This window comes from Poromitra crassiceps, assembly GCF_964638095.1.
Source record: "Poromitra crassiceps genome assembly, chromosome: 14".
NCBI lineage: Eukaryota > Metazoa > Chordata > Actinopteri > Beryciformes > Melamphaidae > Poromitra > Poromitra crassiceps.
This window is the reverse complement of record NC_139633.1, coordinates 15107906-15131573: the sequence shown is the minus strand read 5'-3', so window position 1 is coordinate 15131573 and position 23668 is coordinate 15107906. Positions and strand designations below refer to the sequence as shown.

The 23668-nt window shown below is 46.1% G+C and overlaps 1 protein-coding gene across 1 annotated transcript in view; it reads right to left on the bottom strand.

Annotated features, from left to right (window-relative positions):
* Positions 1-23668, bottom strand: part of LOC310788810 (CUB and sushi domain-containing protein 1) — a gene marked incomplete at its 3' end in the record, with an annotated part of 351287 nt that overhangs the window by 123298 nt on the left and 204321 nt on the right. Inside the window, 8 exon segments of the mRNA XM_083650384.1 lie at positions 3367-3523; positions 13055-13172; positions 13174-13222; positions 18627-18815; positions 20148-20363; positions 20704-20820; positions 22400-22591; positions 23056-23243. Of these exon segments, the coding sequence (XP_083506510.1) occupies positions 3367-3523; positions 13055-13172; positions 13174-13222; positions 18627-18815; positions 20148-20363; positions 20704-20820; positions 22400-22591; positions 23056-23243 (1226 nt within the window).

Below are 23668 nucleotides of genomic sequence, written 5' to 3'. Positions count from 1 at the left end.
TTACAAGCTAAAGTAATTTACCAGCTTCTGTCGAAAAAAATAGTTAAGCAAGACTGCAATCACAGACACGTCCTTGGCTAGCATCCATGGGCTATATTTGAGCAGAACTGCAAGCAACCAGTGCTTAATTTGTAGCTCAGGTCCTGGAACACAGAGCTGTTCCGGTGGGTCAGGGGGAGAGAAAAACTCATAGAACGCACAAATCTAAAATAGAAAATAAATCACTATATAATTTATTAATCAGAGCATTCACAATAATAAAATCAGCAGGGGGAGACACGTATAAATGTGTGTTTGATTGTAATAGCTAGGTTAGCCGACTGTTTGACTGGAAGGAGTAATGTCTTTGTGGCAGAGGGTGTCATTAGATCATTTAATTACAGTAGAATTGACAGAACCGAGCAAAGGTTTTGGTGGTGGAGTGGTATGAGAATGAAACACTTGATCTGCTATTTCTGGAAAGAATTAGAATGCAGAATCAGAACGCATTCATTGGCCAATCAGAGTATTCGACAAAACTGTGTAATCATGGGACTCCCAAAAAACAGGCCATTTCATGCCTGGTCCTGTTTGGTGTGCCCGGTGTGCGTTATGGCCAGCTCACACCACTGTACCAGAGATTTTCATCCACCATTTATTTTCCCATTGACATTTCGTAAAATGCTTATAAACATAGTTTTACTTGTTCAAACCAAACGGTACAGATATATTTAGAAACAGGAGAGATCGCATAACATTTCACAAGGACCAAAACGTAATAAATTGCGGATTTAAAGAAAAAAAAAATCTATGTTGTTTTTTTAAGTTTTGGTCTGAGTGAAATGTTCTATGGTCGCTCCCGATTATAGCGTTAGCTGAGCCGTTTGTTTTGACCGAGTAAAACTATTTTTTATAAGCATTTTACGAAATGTTCTATGGTCTCTCCTGATTCTAAATATAGCTGAACCGTTTGGTTTGACGAAGTAAACCTATATTTTTTTAAGCATTTTACTACCGGTAAATGCCTATGGGAAAATAAATGGCGGATAGAAAATCTCTGGTACAGTGCTGAAGCAGGAAGTGACGTTCACTTTGCCTCTATTGGGTCGCCTCGGCACTTTTTCATGACTTTACGACAGCCTTGACCGCACCCTAACCCTAACCTCAGCGACCCCAAAACCAAACCCAACCGCCTCCTCTGCGGTGAAATGGCGCGTTTTACTGCATCCTGTGTAATCAGCTACCCACAGGTTTCTGAAGTGTCTCTGCCATACATCCATCTGTACATCCATCCATCCATCCATCCATCCATGGCAGCAGAGCAGCTGTGTCTCACTCCCTTTCTTGGTTAATCTCTCGAACAGATGTAGGATGTTTTATTGCTCCATTAAAGCCTATAAGACTGTGTACAATTAAGAGCTGCTTTGCTCAATCACGGCTCCTACTTAGGAAATCTCGCCTCCCTCTGTTGATCAGACGCTTCTCTCTCCTCTCGTAACTGTCTATCAGTCTCGGTTATCTATCCATCAACTCCATTGTCGCAGAGCTCTGAAGCAGGTGTCACCTTCTTCTCCTGTTTAACGACTTCAGATTAACGGCTGTCTGATGGTTCAACTGAATTACAAGCCATCCTTCTATCCATATCGCATCTAGCTTGATCCGTTTGTCCGTCCGTCCGTCCGTCCGCTCATCAACCTATCGTAGCGCTGCAGATGCATCACTCACTTTCTCACCTTTCAATGACCCACAAATTAATGCTCATCTAATAGCCTCTTTGACTTACACAGCAGCTGGTCCTCACTCCTCAACACACACTTCTCAAAGCCATTAAGATGTATTGTATGTGTGCGAGTGTGTGTGTGTGTGTGTGTGTGTGTGTGTGTGTGTGTGTGTGTGTGTGTGTGTGTGTGTGTGTGTGTGTGTGTGTGTGTGTGTGTGTGTAAGAGAGAGAGAGAGAGAGAGAGTTTGTGCATAATTCGGATACTCCTATCCTTTTTTCGTGTGCTGTTGCACTTTGGCTCCATCCCCGAGGGAAATTGCTTGGAAAAGTGAGTTGCTGTCCTTTCAGCTGTCACAAGTGAAGAAATGGCCTGGTAATTTGCTGGTTGAGAGACTGGTCTCTAGAGTTTTGTTTTACACGACACATATATTTGTTCTTCGAGAATTAATTCTTTGTACCAATAATGCAAGGCATCGGATGGATGCAGGGTAGATGCATGAACGCAAACGTGATGAAATGTCACTACGGCTGTATGATCCAATTAAAAATATTTCCTCGGAAGGAGCTTCCATGGGGAGCGAGCGCAGAGGTTAGGGAGATTACCTCTTTGAATAAAATATCATCACAAGCAATGTGCATATATGAGAGAGAGAGAGAGAGAGAGAGAGAGAGAGAGAGACACACACACATGTGTGTATGTGTGTGTGAGAGAGAGTGTTCTGGGTGCTTCTTTCTCTAGGCATAGTTGTGCAATTACTAAAAAAAAAAGAAAGTAGGCAGAGTTACAGTATAGAGACACTGCATGAAATAGGCCACGCCCATCACATGGGGGAAAGCTCCCCGTTCACTTCCATACACCAGCGTCATTTTCCTTGAGTTAAACATAGCTATAAGCTGTTGTGTGGTGGGCTGCGCAGACAACAAATGTAAAAAATTGCCAATTAAAGTTTTGTTATACTCCCGAGCAAAACAAGGAAGCCGTTGAGAATTGGCGAGAAGAAAAATGTGGATCTAGCTGTCAAGGAAGTAAGTTGGAGTGTTCATCTTCCGTATCTATGATCTTTGTGTGCAACACGTGACATAGGAGAATGCCAGGATTGGGAGAGGGGGGGGTGTTTTCCCCCTTGGTGGGCGTGGTTTCTGAATGCAGTGTCTATGCAATCCACAGTTCCATAGCTGTGCAACTTGCAATTTAAGGGTGGTTTTTCACTGGAGACCCGGGACCGTTTCCGAGCACACTTGTCTGTGCGGTTTGTTTCATACGTGTGACCGTTGCGTTCCGTGCCCGGGTGCGGAACAGCGTATCGTGACAGGGTCCACTTGAAAAGGTGGTCTGAGGAATGCTTTGGCGTTTGTACCGAACCACATAGACAACACACGGGCGAGGATACACTCCAGGCGTAGTTGATGTACTCTGCAAGTGTTCCGTTCCGTTCCCGAGCACGGAAGAAATGTTGTAATGTGAAAGCTGACCAGCGGGGGAGAGAGGAGGGGGGCGACAATCAATAGTACTCGGGCACGGAACGTAATAGAACGTAAGCAATCGTCCCCAGTGAGAAAGCACCCTAAGTACATCCAAATGTAAGAAAACCAACTTAACCATCCCAGCATCCCAGCCCAGTTCCAACCAGTTTAACCAAGAGGCATAAATGTTCAAGAGAACTCACTCGTGTATGTGAGGCGGAAACCCTGATTGCTTCCAGAGGCGTTGCTGTTGAACTCCAGCCACAGGTTATTGGACGTGCTGTTGAGGACATCGCCCGTCATGTCGTCATGTGTGAAGTTGCCAAGGAGACGGGATGAGCTGTTGTCACCATCATACACCTGTTGATGAAAACACAGGGAGAGGAGGCATGCTAGCCTGTCAGAAAACAAGAATTTGATTGATTGATTTTCTTTTGCAGACACTGAGGACCATATGCACAGCATACAGTATGTGATATGTGAAGAGAATAAATCATACTGTTATCCACATTTAAACAAGGCTTGAGACTAACACATAAAATGGGATTATGTTAATCTGTGTGAATCCACAATAGCCAATAGCTAACAGTTGATGATATTAGAGTTGTCATGTTGTCACAGTGGCTCTGTGTGCACACTGTAAGTGATTTGTGACAGACATTGATTATTGTCATAGACAATTGTCACTTATGTGATGTGTCATCAGACATGATCACTTACGTACATCATAACATCCCGTGCCAGAACCATGCATCCGCTTCAAGTGAGGACCAAACATGTTTTGTGGACCAACCAATCCAGCTCCAGTAATGCCCAGCTATGCTGTTTTTTGTGTGACATCATCCACTCCATTGTGACGTCATCCGCTCCATTGTGACATCATCCACTCCATTGTGACATCATCCACTCCATTGTGACATAATCCACTCCATTGACATTGGCTGAGTTTCCCAACAAAGAAGCTTCTTAAGAGTTAAGAAGCTTCTTAAGGAGTTAAGAAGCTTCTTAAGGAGTTAAGAAGGCTCCAAAGAAGTGTTTCCCAAACGCCTTCTTAACAGTCGAGAAAAATAAAAAAAATAGAAGGCTCTTAAGAAGCATCTTAACTGGAGCGGCTCACTTGATGGCACTCTGAGCCCAGCAGTGGGCCACGACTCAGTGGTTGAGAAACACTGTTAACACCTAATCATGGTCATGTTAAACTTTATTAAACATTATTTATTTCAGACATGGACTGCAGTTCAAATTGCTTTATATACACAGCATACAACAAAACAGAGAAACACTACAGAATTTAAGCGACCTTGGGTTCTGTGAAAGGTGCTATATAAATCCACAACATTATAAAAGGAATCCATTCTGATTAGAGAAATATAGCCTACGGTAAAACATTTAAAACACAAGTAACCATACATACAGGGGAGATTTTCAAGTGTTCCCCAATTTTAAACACTAAAGGGTGCATGAAAGAAAGGAAAAAGGGAAAAACACAAGAGGAACAGTGGACACAAGTATCTCCTTTTGCCTGACGCGGCTGGATCTGCCAGTGTTTTGTCATTAAGAAGGTGTTAAGAAGGCTCCAGACCCTTCTTACAAAACCTTCTTAACGAAAGATCATCTTAGCGCTAAGAAGCTTTTGGGAAACGCAGCCTTCTTAACGGAGGATAATTGGAAGATAATTTTAGGCTAAGAAGCAATCGGGAAACGCGTTGGCTTCGTTGGCTTCTTACGGGAGCCTTAAGAAGGGTCAAAGAAGCTTCTTAGCGCTAAGAAGCTTTTGGGAAACGCATGCCTTCGTAAAGAAGCAATTGGGAAACGCGTTTGCTTCTTAAGGGGGCCTTAAGAAGGGTTGAATTAGCTTCTTAGCGCAAAGAAGCTTTTGGGAAACCCAGCCATTGACAGTACTGTAGTAGATCCCCTCATCCTCCCTCTCTCCCTCCCTCCCTCTCTCTGTCAGTGTCCTCCAGCCCCGTTTCTCCCTCCCTCTCTCTCTCTGTCAGTGTCCTCCAGCCCCGTTTCTCCCTCCCTCTCTCCCTCCCTCTCTCTCTCTGTCAGTGTCCTCCAGCCCCGTTTCTCCCTCCCTCTCTCCCTCCCTCCCTCCCTCTCTCTCTCCCTCCCTCTCTCTCTCTGTCAGTGTCCTCCAGCCCCGTTTCTCCCTCCCTCCCTCTCTCTCTCCCTCCCTCCCTCTCTCCCTCTCTCTCTCTGTCAGTGTCCTCCAGCCCCGTTTCTCCCTCCCTCCCTCTCTCTCTCCCTCCCTCTCTCTCTCTGTCAGTGTCCTCCAGCCCCGTTTCTCCCTCTCTCTCTCCCTCCCTCCCTCCCTCTCTCCCTCTGTCAGTGTCCTCCAGCCCCGTTTCTCCCTCTCTCTCTCCCTCCCTCCCTCCCTCCCTCCCTCCCTCTCTCCCTCTCTTTCTCTGTCAGTGTCCTCCAGCCCCGTTTCTCCCTCTCTCTCTCCCTCCCTCCCTCCCTCTCTCTCTCTGTCAGTGTCCTCCAGCCCCGTTTCTCCCTCTCTCTCTCTCCCTCCCTCCCTCCCTCCCTCTCTCTCTCAGATCTCAGTAAAACTCAGTATGGTTAATGAAAAGCCCTGCGGCTCATAAATCAACATGTCACCATCTGCCACCCCTCCTTTCTCCCTCCACCAACTCCCTAACACCCACTCTCTTTCTCTCTCTCCCCTCTCTCCCCCCCTCTCTCTCTCTGCCTCCCTCTGTCCCCCTATCTCTCTCTCTCTCTCTCTCTCCCTCTATTCTCATAGAACAATTCCTGTTCACTGCACCTCTCTCTGTCTCATTTTCCGCGTTTCTTTCTCAGCCTCTCTCTTTTCTTCAGGGTTGGCGTCTCCAACAAATTCCGTCAAGTACTGTTACCAGAGCACATTTTCCAGGGGACGCACGCGAGCCTGGTTAGCCCTTTCTTCAACAGCGCCGGCGCTATCAATTAGCCCACAGCATAAAGAAATTCTAATGAGTTGGTTTATGTTACAGGAAGCTTCAGCCTAAAGCTCACAGGAACTGTCACACAAACAGTTTAGTGTTCAGCTAGAGTCATAACAAGCGTTAGCTGCATTGCTGTTAGCCTGGGGAGTGGTCATGCACACACACATGCACACATGCTAAACGGAATCGCGTTGATGAAGCTTTCCTACCGGTTTATTACAGTTTGCACATTATGCTACCTGCTAATTCTATAGGAAAATCATAATTAATGGACATGTTACATATTACTACTCTGTGCACTAATACTTACACACATCAACCATGATGATTAAAATACAGATGATAATATTTGGACACCATCTGGAAATGTATTAGCCTACCAAAATAGAAGTGTACAGAAACATCATTATCTGTATCTGTTCAACCAACAAAAGTATATGTCTCTGTATTTGGATATAAGACCGGACGTGGGCGTGGTTTATACAGGAAGTCATGTTAAATCCGGCAAATGTTGATTTTTTTAACCTAATAATCATTGGCAATGCAATTGTTGTGCCTTCAAAGCATCACATTGATTTAATAGTGGCATATACTTATATTTCCACATCCATCATGAACATCATATCTATGTTTCTGTTCCCTACCTCTCTCTCTCTGTCCACCTGCCTCCAGTCATATCTGTCTGTTTCTGTTCTCTCTCTCTCTCTCTTTGTCCACCTGCCTCCAGTCATATCTATCCGTTTCTGTTCCCTCTCTCTCTCTCTCTCTCTGTCCACCTGCCTCCAGTCATATCTGTCTGTTTCTGTTCTCTCTCTCTCTCTCTTTGTCCACCTGCCTCCAGTCATATCTATCCGTTTCTGTTCCCTCTCTCTCTCTCTCTCTCTCTCTCTGTCCACCTGTCTCCAGTCATATCTGTCTGTTTCTGTTCTCTCTCTCTCTCTCTTTGTCCACCTGCCTCCAGTCATATCTATCCGTTTCTGTTCCCTCTCTCTCTCTCTCTCTCTCTCTCTGTCCACCTGTCTCCAGTCATATCTATCTGTTTCTGTTCCCTCTCTCTCTCTCTCTGTCCACCTGCCTCCAGTCATATCTATCTGTTTCTGTTCCCTCTCTCTCTCTCTCTCTCTCTCTCTCTCTCTCTCTCTCTCTCTCTCTCTCTCTCTCTCTCTCTCTCAGTCCACCTGTCTCCAGTCATATCTATCTGTTTCCTCTCTCTCTCTCTCTCTCTCTCTCTCTCTCTCTGTCCACCTGCCTCCAGTCATATCTATCTGTTTCTGTTCCCTCTCTCTCTCTCTCTCTCTGTCCACCTGCCTCCAGTCATATCTACATGTATCTGTTCCCTCTCTCTCTCTCTCTCTCTCTCTCTCTGTCCACCTGTCTCCAGTCATATCTATCTGTTTCTGTTCCCTCTCTCTCTCTCTCTCTCTCGCTCTCTGTCCACCTGCCTCCAGTCATATCTATCTGTTTCTGTTCCCTCTCTCTCTCTCTCTCTCTGTCCACCTGCCTCCAGTCATATCTACATGTATCTGTTTCTGTTCTCTCTCTCTCTCTCTCTCTCTCTCTACCTGTCTCCAGTCATATCTACATGTATCTGTTCCCTCTCTCTCTCTCTCTCTCTCTCTCTCTCTCTCTCTGTCCACCTGCCTCCAATCATATCTATCTGTTTCTGTTCTCTCTCTCTCTCAGTCCACCTGTCTCCAGTCATATCTATCTGTTTCTGTTCCCTCTCTCTCTCTCTCTCTCTCTCTCCCTCTCTCTCTCTGTCCACCTGCCTCCAGTCATATCTATCTGTTTCTGTTCCCCCCCCCTCTCTCTCTCTCTCTCTCTCTCTCTCTCTCTCTGTCCACCTGCCTCCAGTCATATCTATCTGTTTCTGTTCCCTCTCTCTCTCTCTCTCTCTCTCTCTCTCTCTCTCTGTCCACCTGCCTCCAGTCATATCTATCTGTTTCTGTTCCCTCTCTCTCTCTCTCTCTCTCTCTCTCTCTGTCCACCTGCCTCCAGTCATATCTATCTGTTTCTGTTCCCTCTCTCTCTCTCTCTCTCTCTCTCCCTCTCTCTCTCTGTCCACCTGCCTCCAGTCATATCTATCTGTTTCTGTTCCCTCTCTCTCTCTCTCTCTCTCTCCCTCTCTCTCTCTCTCTCTCTCTCTCTCTATGTCCACCTGTCTCCAGTCATATCTATCTGTTTCTGTTCCCTCTCTCTCTCTCTCTCCCTCTCTCTCTCTGTCCACCTGTCTCCAGTTATATCTATCTGTTTCTGTTCCCTCTCTCTCTCTCTCTCCCTCTCTCTCTCTCTCCACCTGCCTCCAGTCATATCTATCAGTTTCTTGTTTCACCATGTGCCTACCTCTCTTCTCTAACCCTCTGTTTGGTTGTATTCCTCCTCATCTCTCTGTCTCGCCCTCTCTCCTCGCTCTGTCCCTGGGGTTTATTGTAGTATTCATCATCAGTCCATTACCGAGTCATGAGGCAGTGAGTCACCCATCGTCTGTGTGTGAAGCTAGCCAGAACCCTAAGGAAGGGTCAGGTCACACTGCCTTCCCCACTGAATGCAAAGTGACACAGTGTCGACTAGCTAGTACTAATCCTCCTAATAGACTTATTGACGACACAGGGTTGTAGTCTGAACTCATGTCTCTTAGTCAACTGATTGTCACATCATTTCCTGTGTGTGAATTTTTGAACAGTTCCTCTCTGGAATGATACAGTGGATTCAGCACCAAATGTGCTGTCATTCAGTAATAAATGACTGGTGTGTGACGGCCAACACTGCTGCTAACTCTTCTGAGCCATTGGCTGCTCAAAACGTCATTAGACGTTTGCAAGATTATGTCACATGCAAATTTGCATAATGCATATATCTGCTACAACAGCACCCCGCTCTTTGGGAGGGAGGGGGCCACACTGTGTATAGAGAGGCAAAGTGAACGTCACTTCCTGCTTCAGCACTGTACCAGAGATTTTCATCCACCATTTATTTTCCCATGGACGTTTCGGAAAATGCTTATAAAAAATAGTTTTACTTCGTCAAACCAAATGGTTCAGCTATATTTAGAATCGGGAGAGACGCGATTTTTTTTAACGTGTGCTTCCAGTGTTATACTTAATTACTTAAATTACTTAAATTACTTAATTACTTAAAGTTATCTGAATTCTCTCAAATCTTTCTAACGACAGCACGCCAACTATATCGTTAGCAGCTAATGTAACGCACCAGTTACCGCCACTGAACACAGGCACACACGTGAATCCTTCATGTCGTGTCATCGGCAAGATTTGCTCCAAATCTTTGCTGTGGTAACTTGAGGTGATTCATAATTAGCTTGATTAATTGTCCACAGTGGTCCAGGTGCCAATGAAAATCAATATGTACATGTATCGTTGCATAATGAAAACACCCTCCTGTGCGAGCACAGTCGATCGCAAACTCGATGTCAGAAAGGCAAAGACAGAAAGGTTATGTGTGTCCCACAAAGCAAAACCTATTAGCCACTAACACCTGTTGACAAAGACAGCAGTGGAACACATTGACAAAACAGAGCTTTTAAGAGATATTTTGTTCATGAATGAAACTTTTTAATGTGGATAATCATAACTTGGAACCATACCGCCTTGCCAGAACGAGTGGTATTTTTTTGCGCAGTGGTGTGCTTTTATTAATAACTTACTGGACATGCAAATGATCAGAAGCAGGCGTCGGTGCCAAAGTAGAGCAAACGATAAAAGTGCAGCAGTAAAGCCCGTTTATGAATAGTGAAAATGCCTTAGGCCACGGTCTTACCCACTGCTGCGTTGTTAACCCTGCTGGTGAGTTTGATGCATTTGGGCCATAGGATTCATTTGCATATGGACGCATTGCTCGCTGCTGATGGTGATCATATGTACTATAATTATCCAGGCTATTAGAATATCAGGGATGCCATTTAAGTCTTGGGGATGATGGTCACTTTCAGAAAACGCCATCTAACTATGATGAAGAGAAGACGGAAGTTCTTCTTAACGGAATGATACGTGTTTTGCCGATGAAGGCTAAATAGTACACGGAAAAGTATGAACATAATGTGACACTCCCCAGAGGAAGGGACCACACGTAGGCCAATTGTAATTCCCAGAAAATGAGAAAATACTTTATTTGTAAAAAAATATACAGTATATACTGTAGTTTATGTTTTCTCCATTAATACGCAAGTTTAGGTTTTGAACTATCCATTCCACATAAAATGCAGCCGTTTTAGAATCAGTAAATAAGTGTATCTAGTTAAATAAAAGTCCTTGTTGTCCAGTCCCTCCCCCTTACCCGGCTGCCTAGGTGTGAAAAGCTTCTCCAACGTTGAGGGCCGTTACCTACAGTATACATCTTATGTAGACTGTATGTATTTGATTTCAGCTATTAATCCAGCAGCACACTATGGATGTGGTGCTGAATGGACAGCGACTATCTGTCCCATGTATGAGACTGGGAGAGAATGTAGGAAAAACATACCTTTACACGTAGTGTACCCAGCCATGCAGCCTGCTGTTAGTTATGAATGAATGGAGGGTTGGACCGCGGGGGATTACTACAATTATAAAGACATACTGGCCATTGTAGATGACCTGGATCATAGAGCAGGCGTGTGTTTTCTGTCTAGGTCATTATTATGGGGCCCATGTGTTCAATTTATTGCTCCGATGACATCTGGGATTTGTGCTGTGCAAAAGAAGTGAACTTTGGTGCTGTTGGTCTTTGTCTGCTGCTTGTGACAAACAGATATGTTGCTCATATCTCATATCATATCTCAGCATTGCCCAGACTAATGTGACAGCTGTACTGTACTGTACTGTACTGTACATAGCACAGCACTCCCGGCCAGAGAAGACCCCAAGGACAAAGATGGTAGCTAAAAGTCTGGGGTGAAGCAGGGATAACATGACTCCTCCTGCTCTGTGATTTATTTCTTCCAGGACAGATAGAGTTGCATCACTCGGCAACATATTTTCTATTTTCACCTCATCCGAATAGGGTAATGCAGTCAGAATATAGAAAACAATAATATTTTTTATGGCGTATGTCTCTCTCTGCTTCACCATCATACCAGAACAGCAGCCCTGTACAATTCAATACTTGTGTCCTTGTGGATAATGATCCTCCCAAGCTGCCTTGAAAACAATGAACCTCTCGAGAGAGAGAGAGCACAGAGAGTTCATTCAGCTTTGTATTCAGACTTGGGTCCGACAGATTTATTGACCAGTTCATATCCTCCGAAAATATAAGCCTTTTAGCCAATATAATGTGTCATTGCTGAAAGTGCCACAGATGGGATTTGTTCAGCGGAGGACACCGTTCACTCAGTACATGAAAAACAAAAAACGTGACAGTTCCACATGAGTTGATGGACCCATGCAATGAGATAGCCACACGCTGACATAATGGCACTGCTCTCGGGTCATGCCTCTAGCTAAGTGTGGTTCAACCCTTACAGAGAAACCACATGAACTTCACATGTGCAAAATCACATGTGATCACATATGAAAACATGTTAAATTCCACATGTGAAAACATGTTAAATTCCACATGTGAAAACATGTGGAACACATGTGAAACATGGTTTTGGAACATTTTCACATGTGAAATGTGTGAAACCCATGTCAAATCCCATGTGATTACATGTGAAACCCATGTACGGTAAATGTTGTTTGTCACATGTGGAAAACATGTTGCTATACAATTATGTCAAAACATGCGATCACATGTGATAACATGTTATCACATGTGAATGCGATAACATGTTATCACATGTGATAACATGTTATCACATGTGATAACATGTTTTCCACAAGTGAAAATGTTCCAAAACCACACGCTTCCCATGGGTTTCACATGTGCTCCACATGTTCACCACATGTGGACACATGTGAACCTTGTGTTTTTTCTGTAAGGGAAGCCAAGGCATGCCGCACCGTAAAAATGAGCATCTAAACAATTTCAGGAAGTTGACCACTTTCTTTCTCCTGGCTTCTCCCCACGCCATTGCTCACCAAATGAGTGCACAATCCAGGCTGTTGGAATGTAGAATATAGAGGCATAGTTAAGGGTGTTCATGTCCATTAACCATACCTCGACATTTTCTTTTTTTCTTATGCCTATCCCAATGGGAATGCTAGCACCTTTTACAATCATGTTAAGCCTCTCTAAAAGTCAGGGAGAACCTCACTAATGGGGCTGATGCAATCTAACTGCAGACAGGCTCTAGGTCTAATACTGATAATACACCGGAACCACACGCTGGTTTAACCATGCCCTGAGGCCTCATACCGCTAAGAGACTTTGTGAATGGAAGCTGTTTGAGACGCTGTCTGTAGGACGCTGTCAGGGACTGTGAAGCAGCTCTCACAGCTGCTTCCTAAATGACACTGAATAGGGTCCATGTAGCAGCCAGTGGGATTCTGGGGGATTTACGAGCCTTAGGAACATTGTGGTTCTCTGTTCAGAAGTGCATCAGAAAAGAGAAAAAAGGAGCTTCTTGGATACTTAAGAGAGACAGATTTTAATTACCAAGTAAAGTACGGTACATGTTTACTGCAATAGTTAAACTAACAATGTCCATCTCCGAGAATAAACAGGGGCACAAAGCGCAACACGTTTTCAACCTCTCTGGCCTTCGTCAGGCTGTAGTGTCCTGTGTCCTGTGTCCTGTGTCATCTTCGCATGTAAAGCTGGGTGAAAAAATACCAGCAAAAGAATCGGCAAACACGTGTTCACTCCGTACTACGATAGCGGAAACAAATTCCAAAGTCTCAATGATGTAATGCGACTATTTTCCCTTACCTTTGCTATCAAAATACTTTAATCTCTTCCTATTTAAATTTACTGTGTGTGTGTGTGTGTGTGTGTGTGTGTGTGTGTGTGTGTGTGTGTGTGTGTGTGTGTGTGTGTGCGCGCATGTGTAATGTGTGTGTGTGTGCGCGCGCGTGCACACATGTACCTTGAGATAGTCTCCATCTTGCAAGGCAAAGCTCTCAGCTGTCAGCCTGATTCCTTTGCCTGTGTCGGTGGTGATGCGGTAGATGCACTCGTGGTTGTTATCGTAGTTGGAGGGAAGTTGGGAGAGAGAGGACGCCTTCTGCTCCTACTGAGGAGGCGCCGCACTCCGCTACAGCGAGGGAGCAAAGAGGAGAGGGGGGTACATACATGGACCAAAGTCAGTGCAGTGAACACCTCATTATCTCTGAGCAGTCAGAATACCTCGGCTGGCTTGTGGTGTACTGTGTGGAAAGAGAGGAAGGAAAGGAGAGGGGAGGGAGAGGAGAGGAGAGGAGAGGAGAGGAGGAGAGGAGAGGGGAGGGGAGGAGAGGAAGAGAGAAAGGAGAGGAGAAAATATGCAGAGAAAGGATAATGAGAAGAAAGTAAAATGGAGAGGAGAGGAGAGGAGAGGAGAGGAGAGATGAAATAGAAGGAAGTTGAAAGAAAAGTGCAGGTTTTCAACTTCCACTGAGGAGAGGGAGAGAGAGAAAAGAGAAATAAGAGAGATAGGAGATAAAGGAACACATGGAACAGCAACTCAGAAGATAGATAGATATTATTAATAATGGTAATAATATACTGAACTTATCTAAGTGTTGTTTTTGCACTTTTTTGCTTCACAAAAAGACATGAAAAACAAGGATGGGTAAAATAGAGATGGCAGGGAGATGAAAACAAAGTAGAAGTTCAAAAATGGGCAAAATCAAAAACATTGCATGAAAGCAAGGTAGAATATTGCTATAAGAACTGATTTATGAAAATGATACTGAATTATCCTCAGAGGAGAGGAGAGGAGAGGAGGGGAGGGGAGGAGAGGAAAGGGGAGCGCAGAGGAGAGGAGAACAGAGGGAGAGCAGAGGAGGGAGGAGAGAGAGGAGAGGGAGAGGAGAGGAGAGCAGAGGAGAGGAGAGGAGAGGAGAGAGAGGGGAGGAGAGGAGAGGAGAGGGGAGAGCAGAGGAGAGAGGGGAGGAGAGGAGAGGAGAGGAGAGAGGGAGGAGAGAGGAGAGGAGAGGGGAGGAGAGGAGAGGGGAGGAGAGGAGAGCAGAGGGGAGAGCAGAGGAGAGAGGGGAGGAGAGGAGAGGAGAGGGGAGGAGAGGAGAGGAGAGGGGGGGGGAGCAGAGGAGAGAGGAGAGGAGAGGAGAGAGGGGAGGAGAGGGGAGAAGAGGAGAGAGCAGAGGAGAGAGGAGAGCAGAGGAGAGGAGAGGGGAGAGCAGAGGAGAGAGCGGAGGAGAGGAGAGAAGAGGAGAGAGCAGAGGAGAGAGGAGAGGAGAGAAGAGAGCAGAGGAGAGGAGAGGGGAGAGCAGAGGAGAGGGGAGCAGAGGGGAGAGCAGAGGAGAGGAGAGAGGAGAGGAGAGGAGAGGAGAGGAGAGGAGAGGAGAGGAGGGGAGGGGAGGAGAGAGCAGAGGAGAGAGGAGAGAGCAGAGGAGAGCAGAGGGGAGAGCAGAGGAGAGGAGAGAAGAGGAGAGAGCAGAGGAGAGAGGAGGAGAGGAGAGGAGAGGAGGGAGGAGGGAGGAGGAGAGGAGAAGAGAGCAGAGGAGAGGAGAGAAGAGGAGAGGGGAGAGGAGAGGAGAGAGGAGAGGAGGGGAGAGGAGAGGAGAGGAGAGGAGAGGAGAGGAGGGGAGAGGAGAGGAGAGGAGAGGAGAGGAGAGGAGGGGAGAGGAGAGGAGAGGAGGGGAGAGGAGAGGAGAGGAGAGGAGAGGAGAGGAGAGGAGAGGAGAGGAGAGGAGGGGAGAGGAGAGGAGAGCAGAGGAGAGGAGAGAAGAGGAGAGAGCAGAGGAGAGAGGAGAGGAGAGGAGGAGGGAGGGGAGGAGGGAGGAGAGGAGAGGAGAAGAGAGCAGAGGAGAGGAGAGAAGAGGAGAGGGGAGAGGAGAGGAGAGAGGAGAGGAGGGGAGAGGAGAGGAGGGGAGAGGAGAGGAGAGGAGAGGAGAGGAGAGGAGAGGAGAGGAGAGGAGAGGAGAGGAGAGGAGAGGAGAGGAGAGGAGAGGAGAGGAGAGGAGGGAAGAGAAGTGAAGTGAAGTGAAAGGAGTTTATGAAAGAATGCAGAATTAAGCGAGTAGAACAGATGCAGGAAACAACAACACGGCTCTTTGCCAATGTGGTTTTCTCACACAGAGCAGGAGAGGAGAGGAGATGAGGAGCAGAGATAGGACGGTGCTACCAACGATTCTTTAGAAAGGGAGGAGAACATAACAGAACTGAAGGAAAAGGAAAGAGAGGGAGAGGCAGCGAGAGAACAGAGGGCAGTAAAGGAGGTAGGGAAGAAGGAGAGCGTGCGTGTGCGTGTGTGTGTGTGTGTGTGTGTGTGTGTGTGTGTGTGTGTGTGTGTGTGTGTGTGTGTGTGTGTGTGTGTGTGTGAGAGAGAGAGAGAGAGAGAGAGACAGAGAGAAGTGGAAGAGGTAGAAGACAGGAATATAGGAGAGGATCCAAAGCAGACAAGAGCCTGTAGACATGCAGAGAGAAAATAAGAATGGGACAGACTGAGCAGGAAGGTCTAAAAATACAGAGAGAGAGAGAGAGAGAGAGAGAGAGAGAGAGACAGAGAGAGAGACACAGAGAGAGAGAGAGAGAGAGAGAGAGAGAGAGAGAGAGAGAGAGAGAGAGAGAGAGAGAGAGAGAGAGAGAGACAGAGAGAAAGGAGACAAAACAGAGATGAACCCAGTAAACTCCACCAGCTGGTCTGTTTCAGTCAGGCCTGCTCTCTTGACAGATAATGCTATTTATTACTCAGGGGCGAATTCACAAAGAATGCATTGCGGTCGCTAATATCACCATGAATTGGGTATCTCTGCAACCGCTATTTGCTCCGTCTCAAGAACCAATTCACAAAAGTGATATTGTGCTGATGATATGCCAGTGCAAACACGCCCCCACGATAGGTTGTTGTTGTTCTTTATTTTCCAAAATTGTAACAAAATGTTCCACCAGATGATTACAGGAAAGTCAGGGCATGACAACCATATTATAAATGTGCTTCAATTACCACCAACTCTGTGAAAACGCTAATAATTTCACTGTAACTATGTGGCAATTAGCACTGACCTTCGTGAATTGGACTGTTTTTGCAAAGAGGCAGAGTAATCATTTGCATAGGAAGGGGCCAATGTTGCACCAATCATATGCATATTACCGGGGACACCTCGGCATTCCGAAATGTCGGCACTCCGAAATACCGGCATTCCGACAAAATTGAGATCTGTCTCGCCATTGCGAAAGAACCCTCCCCCAGACCCTAACCCTAAACCTAACCTCTCCCACCCCCCACGCCTAAGCCTAACCTCCCCCAGAACCTAACCTCTCGGCGAAACATTTTTTGGAGATATCCAAAATTATTTATGATCGGAATGCCGACACTTCGGAATGGCGAGCTGACCCCCATATTACCTCATTTGAATATGTGCAAATAGCACAGGAGCAACAAGTCTACTTGCGTGGCAGCAGCGTTAGCGGGGCATCCTCTGCGAGTTCTTTGTGAATTACAGTTTATTTTTGTCTTATTTGCACAGCTTTAGCGTCAGTCAAAACCTGTGCAATGCCCTTCAGTCTGCTCTTTACAGGCCTTGAGTTGACAATTAGCACCAGTCGAACGTCAGTAAAATACCAACATGTTGATAAACTACCATCAGCCACCAGTGGAACAACTGTGACTTACCACCAGCAACCAAGAAGACACTGATAGAAGAAGTGTGACTTACCACCAGCAACCAAGAAAACACTGATAGAAGAAGTGTGACTTACCACCAGCAACCAAGAAGACACTGATAGAAGAAGTGTGACTTACCACCAGCAACCAAGAAAACACTGATAGAAGAAGTGTGACTTACCACCAGCAACCAAGAAGACACTGATAGAAGAAGTGTGACTTACCACCCAGCAACCAGAAAACACTGATAGAAGAAGTGTGACTTACCACCAGCAACCAAGAAAACACTGATAGAAGAAGTGTGACTTACACCAGCAACCAAGAAAACACTGATAGAAGAAGTGTGACTTACCACCAGCAACCAAGAAAACACTGATAGAAGAAGTGTGACCTACCACCAGCAACCAAGAAGACACTGATAGAAGAAGTGTGACTTACCACCAGCAACCAAGAAGACACTGATAGAAGAAGTGTGACTTACCACCAGCAACCAAGAAAACACTGATAGAAGAAGTGTGACTTACCACCAGCAACCAAGAAGACACTGATAGAAGAAGTGTGACTTACCACAGCAACCAAGAAGACACTGATAGAAGAAGTGTGACTTACCACCAGCAAACCAAGAAGACACTGATAGTAGAAGTGTGACTTACCACCAGCAACCAAGAAAACACTGATAGAAGAAGTGTGACTTACCACCAGCAACCAAGAAAACACTGATAGAAGAAGTGTGACTTACCACCAGCAACCAAGAAAACACTGATAGAAGAAGTGTGACTTACCACCAGCAACCAAGAAAACACTGATAGAAGAAGTGTGACCTACCACCAGCAACCAAGAAGACACTGATAGAAGAAGTGTGACTTACCACCAGCAACCAAGAAGACACTGATAGAAGAAGTGTGACTTACCACCAGCAACCAAGAAAACACTGATAGAAGAAGTGTGACTTACCACCAGCAACCAAGAAGACACTGATAGAAGAAGTGTGACTTACCACCAGCAATCAAGAAAACACTGATAGTCAACCTGCTAGCAGTTAAATGTTGGGAAAGTACCACCAGCAATCTGTCTTCATTAAGCCACTATACCAGGATAAGCAGGTGTAATCATAATGACACTAAATCAAAGAAGTAGCTACAGTATTGTCGTCATAGTTTGCTTATCAAGGAACTTAGATATCCTTGCTAGATACTATGTCTTAGCATGGACCTTACCGATAACAGAGAGGGCCATGGACTCATTGGTCATACAGTACATTGATCTAATTCACATCCAAGATAAATAACAGACTTCCTTTCTTGTAGCTTTATACCATTACATTCCACAGAGAAACTGCTAGCATTGCTTAATTTACACCTTGATCCAAACACAATACATTCAGATTCTCCTAAATGCAAGGATAACTTGTTATCACACAGCCAACTGCGTACGTTCTGGAGTTCTTTACCCAGAGATGTTCTAACTGTATCTCAACAGTCTCCAGTTACCAGCAGAGCAGAATCGTCCACATACAGAAACAAAGGACATGCACAAGCAGCCGCCATGTCGTTTATGTACAACCAAAATAATAAAGGACCGATTATGCTTCCCTGGGGGACACCACAGGTAAGGTCCTTGGGCTCTGATAGTGTGCCCCCTACTGACACCATTTGGAGCCTACCCGTGAGATATGACTGTTTCCTCCGTCGTCCTGGGAGTTCTTCACTTGCTTTCACCACGAGAGAGGGAGTTAACAGAACGCCAGTAAAGAGTCAAAACCGGGCTCAAAAGAAGGTCGACTCCCCTGGCAAACGGTGCTAAATTATCATCAATCGCCAGTCAAATGCCAGAAGCAACTGGTCAAATAGTATTTACATTTGAATCAGTCAGTCAGTCAGTCTCTGTATCTTACCTATACATCGTGGCAGTGTGTTGCTCCAGACTCGCCTCCCTCCTCCCAGACAGGTGATCTTGCTGTCGCCCTCGAGTCGGTAGCCATGGAAACAAGAGAAGACCAGCGAGTCGCCGACTCGAAATCTGAATCCCATCCGCCTGCTGTACGCCGGGACGCCAGGATCTTCGCACGGCTCGAGGTCGTACTCTACACACCCGGGAGAGAGAACAATAACAACCTTGTTTCTACAGAGTCAGTCCACCCTGTACGCTATGAACATTTCCAACAATTTTATGCAGTTTTTTTAAATTATCTACATCTACTGACATTGACACGAATGATCTTGACTAGTCAGACTCAGGAGAGAGTTTCTTATCCACTGGGTATGTCATTTAAGGCCCGCCCCCTTTCCTGATTGGCAGAATTGATCGTGGTTGCATTGACATGTGCGATCATGTACACTATTTATTGATTCCACGTCATTTAACTGCAAAGGCTGTTTTCCCGTTGCTTACTTTGATTCATCCCAAAGTCACAGAGATGTGCGTTGGCTCAGTGGACTCATTTGTGGCCTCCTTCCTGAATGGCTGTGTTTCAATTATTTCTTTCTATCGATTCCAAAGTCACATTGACATGACTGATGCCAACAGAAAACAGAACATGTGTTGGAGTTTTCTGTCGATTGGTGATGACATTGGAGCCCCTCCCCCTTCCCCTTTCATAGAGACAATCGCCATGTGTGGGAACGCCCACAAAATGTCACACGGCTGGCGCGCGAGTGGGGTAAAACCGCCCATATATCTCAATGGGCTGACTCACCAAAGGACGGTGCTGCGGCTCTAAACTACAGGTTTGGGGATTCTAGAGCAGAACACAAGACGTCTGCTCAGATGTGCGTTTACTGCGGTGGTTAAATCCCTGATCGTGTCTGCCTGGGCTGGCCTAGCAGCTAAATTCGATCTTTGCTGAATGGATGGAGCGGGGGATTGACCCCACCCTGACCACGCCCCCAGCCAGGCTGAGCCAGCTATCCCTTATTTGGGATCATCTACAGCAGTCGTTCCCAAACTGGGGGCCGCATACTCCTAGGGGTACGTAGAAGGTACTACAGGGGGTAGTACTTGAGAGAAAGGGGGAAATTAAAAATGTAAATAAATCATGAACATAAATGAAACAATAAAATGAATCTGCTCAGGAGGCACTAATTGCAACTCTTTCATGCCATGTCTTATTTTGTAATGTTATATTCTTCAAAAGGTGGGTTCATCATTCATTCACAGCATCATGTTATAGTTTTATCTTGCAGTTTTCTAAGCACAATGGCACTTGGATTCACAAATCAGGGAAAGGGGGTACTGAAGCCAAAAAAGTTATATCTATTTATCCCAAGGTTGGATTGAAATCTGTGAAATCAGTGACTTGCTGGACTGAGGAGTTTCCTATTGATTGGTGATTTTCTTGATCGGCTGTTTTGCTTCGTCTATATCAAATCCATGTATATTACAACAATATATTCCATTACTGTCCCAGTGTTCTTACCTGAGAAGGTAATATTAAACCCTTCATAACTCATGGAGAAATCCGATATGAATCGTAGCTCGGCGCTGAAGTTCCCGTAGAGCCCAGCTTTGACACTAGGAGGCAGTACTGAGCCAGTGAGCCGGGCTACCGGAACCAGGAAATTACTGTCCTCAGTGATGGACAGGTAGTCATGGTTCTCCTCCAAATGGAAGGTGTGGAATACCAGATGCACTCCTGGATGGACAGATAGATAAGATTATGTAGCAAGAGACAGGAAGAGAGTTAGAAATCCACACAGATCAGGGAGCACACCGAGACAGATAAACATACACAGACGAAAAGAATCGGAAAACAAAACACGGCAGAAAAATCCTACTGGATTTGCAGTTTGGGCCGTCATCGTCCAAATGTCTCATGTTGCATCCATCACACATTAACCCATTGATACCTGATGCAGCATTTGTGTGTGTATCCCTTTAAGACCGCAAACCGCGTTAACGTGGTTCGCGGTCTTAAAGGGATACGCACACACATGAGGGATATACACGCAAATGCTGTGTGTATGTGTTATTACCCTTTCCATGTGACACCTCTATGGTCCAGGTACAGTTAAGAGAGTTGGGGTAGAAGTCAGGAAAGCCAGGAGACAGAATAGTCCCTGTTTTACCATAGACATAGCCTCCACAAAGAGCTAGAGAGAGAGAGAGGGAGAGAGAGAGGGGGGAGAGAGAGAGAGAGAGAGAGAGAGAGAGGTTTGTTAATGTATAAGGAGAGAGAATGGTTTCCGTTTTGCATTGCTTTCTGTTTGTTTCTGAAACCTGTGGATACCACACATTATGGAGCCTAAATTGGGTGACTTCCCACAGGTAGCAAATTTAAAGTTCAGAAATCATGTTTGCGGGCGTGTTGTTGAGGGGTCGAGGGTCAACACCACCCTGACCAGTGTCTTCTGAGAGGCCTGAAGTGTCTTCGTTATCAGCCTAGACAGCCTCTCACACCAGGACAAACTGAGGAATAAATGTGACAATGAGACAAACTGCCTCCTTGTAGCCTTAAGGCAGTCCTTATCCAACAGATGAGCCCATGCAGCAAAAAACGTTGTTCTGGCATTGACCTTCCCTGGATCTTTGGTGGCCATACTCTCCCTCCAGGGCTGTTGTCTAAAATGTCCAGCCAAAGTCATTCACAGAGATCTGCTGCCTAGCATCAGCCATCAGCCCCTTAGTTTGACTGAGCCTCAGCTTCAAGACAAACATGATCCACTCTGTCTCCACCTCTGTCTGGGGGAGCACCTCTCCTCCCTCTGTCTGTCGCAGAAGTTGAGTAGCTGTGATGAGAGTCTCTTGCTACCACTCCCTAAAACTAGGACACTTGAAAGAACGAAAGAAAGGAAGAAAGATGGCTACTCATGCGTTTCACAAAATCTGTGAGGCGAACTGAAGAGGGCCTGCCTGTTCAATGTTGAAAGCACAAGCATGAGACAGAATGCTGACAGAGAAACAGAGAGATACAGCTTGCTTTGTGCTAATGAGGGCGAGAGAGAGGAGAGGAGAAGAGAGGAGAGGAGAGGAGAGGAGAGGAGAGGAGAGGAGAGGAGAGGAGAGGAGTGGAGTGGAGTGGAGAGGAGTGGAGAGGAGAGGAGAGGGGAGGAGAGGAGAGGAGTGGAGAGGAGTGGAGAGCAGAAGAGAAGAGTGGAGAGGAGTGGAGAGCAGAAGAGAAGAGAGGAGTGGAGAGGAGAGGAGTGGAGAGCAGAAGAGAAGAGAGGAGCGGAGAGGAGAGGAGAGGAGAGGAGAAGAGAAGAGAGGAGAGGAGAGCAGAGGAGAGGAGTGGAGATGAGCGGAGTGGAGAGGAGAGCAGAAGAGAAGAGAGGAGTGGAGAGGAGATGAGAGGAGAGGAGATGAGAGGAGTGGAGAGCAGAAGAGAAGAGAGGAGCGGAGAGGAGAGGAGAGGAGAGGAGAGCAGAGGAGAGGAGAAGAGAAGAGAAGGGAAGAGAAGAGAGGAGAGGAGAGGAGAGGAGAGGAGAGGAGAGGAGAGGAGAGGAGAGGAGAGGAGAGGAGAGGAGAGGAGAGGAGAGGAGAGGAGAGCAGAAGAGAGGAGTGGAGATGAGATGAGATGAGTGGAGTGGAGTGGAGTGGAGTGGAGTGGAGAGGAGAGGAGAGGAGAGGAGAGGAGAGGAGAGGAGAGGAGTCTGAGATGCTGTCATGCATAGCCTATCAGAGGAGGTGAAAAGAGAAGGGGAGGGGGTGGAGAGGAAAGAAGGGTTGACTCACCATCACAGCTGGGAAGAGCATGACTCCACTGATGATTCAGCTCACAAACGATTGGCTCCTGGTCGCTAAGCGTGTATCCGGCATCGCAGGCAAACGACACGCGGGAGCCAATGGCAAAGCTGCTGCCGCCGTGGCGACGACCATTGACTGGGATTCCGGGGTCAAGACAGGAGTCTGATTCCATCATCACACCTGAGATTCACACAGACACACACAAGTCAGGAAGGCTGTGTGTTTGTGTGTGTTTGTGTGTGTAGGGGTTGTGTGAACTAGTCGACGAATGGACGCGTCAACATTAAGAACGTTAACTTAACGTTAACTTAATCAAAGTAGACGTTATTCCGGACCGGCTCAAATAAATGTGTGGGCATTGAATTCAAATTAATCTCAAAAACAGATAAAAATCAACAGTTAGCATGCTAGGCTAACGAGAGATCAAAACACAGACCATGCAAGTCCCCCGGAAGTGCTTTGAATCGAGCCTTTGACATGACCCGGATGTGGGACTTGCAGGGCAGAGTTCAGCACCCATCAGGAGTCGTGCAAACCCTAGTGTGTGTGTGTGTGTGTGTGTGTGTGTGTGTGTGTGTGTGTGTGTGTGTAAATGAACATTGACTTCATCACTGTCTCCACCTCCATCAGTCAGTCCCTCTTACTCTCATATCTGATGCTGAAGCCCGCTGCGCCGCGGCTGTTGTCCGTCGTGAACAGCAGCAACAGGAAGTTGGAAGTGGAAATGAGGAAATGAGGCGCCTGGGTTCCGTGGTATTCACCAATCAGAGGAGAGGAGGCCGAGGGACCATCCCTAATCTCCAGTGTGTCATAGTTGACCTCGGTCTGGAACCTGGAATAGACAAGACACAATCCAGGAGGTGTCCATGCATAAATAATGTGACATACACAGAGACAACACTTATCTGACTAGCATGCATAATCTGTGTACAGGCCATCTCAAACGCCAGCTGATGAGATGTAGCTAAAACCAAATTGGATGGCAAAAGCGAACAAAATCTAAACCTGGTGCATCATGCTGACTGATCGAGTAACTACAATACCAGCAGCAACTAACTGCAGTAATAAAGTAACCTCTGCTCTGCCCCAGCCATTTGTATGCTATGCTAATGTTGACTGTTCCAGTGAAAAGTGTAAAAAGCCAAATACAAAAAGGCCTAATGGCTAATGAACTGAGAAGTAGAAGAACATGACTAACGACTAACAAAACTAATTATCCAAATTGATCACGATCCACCATCTGACTCATTACCAAAC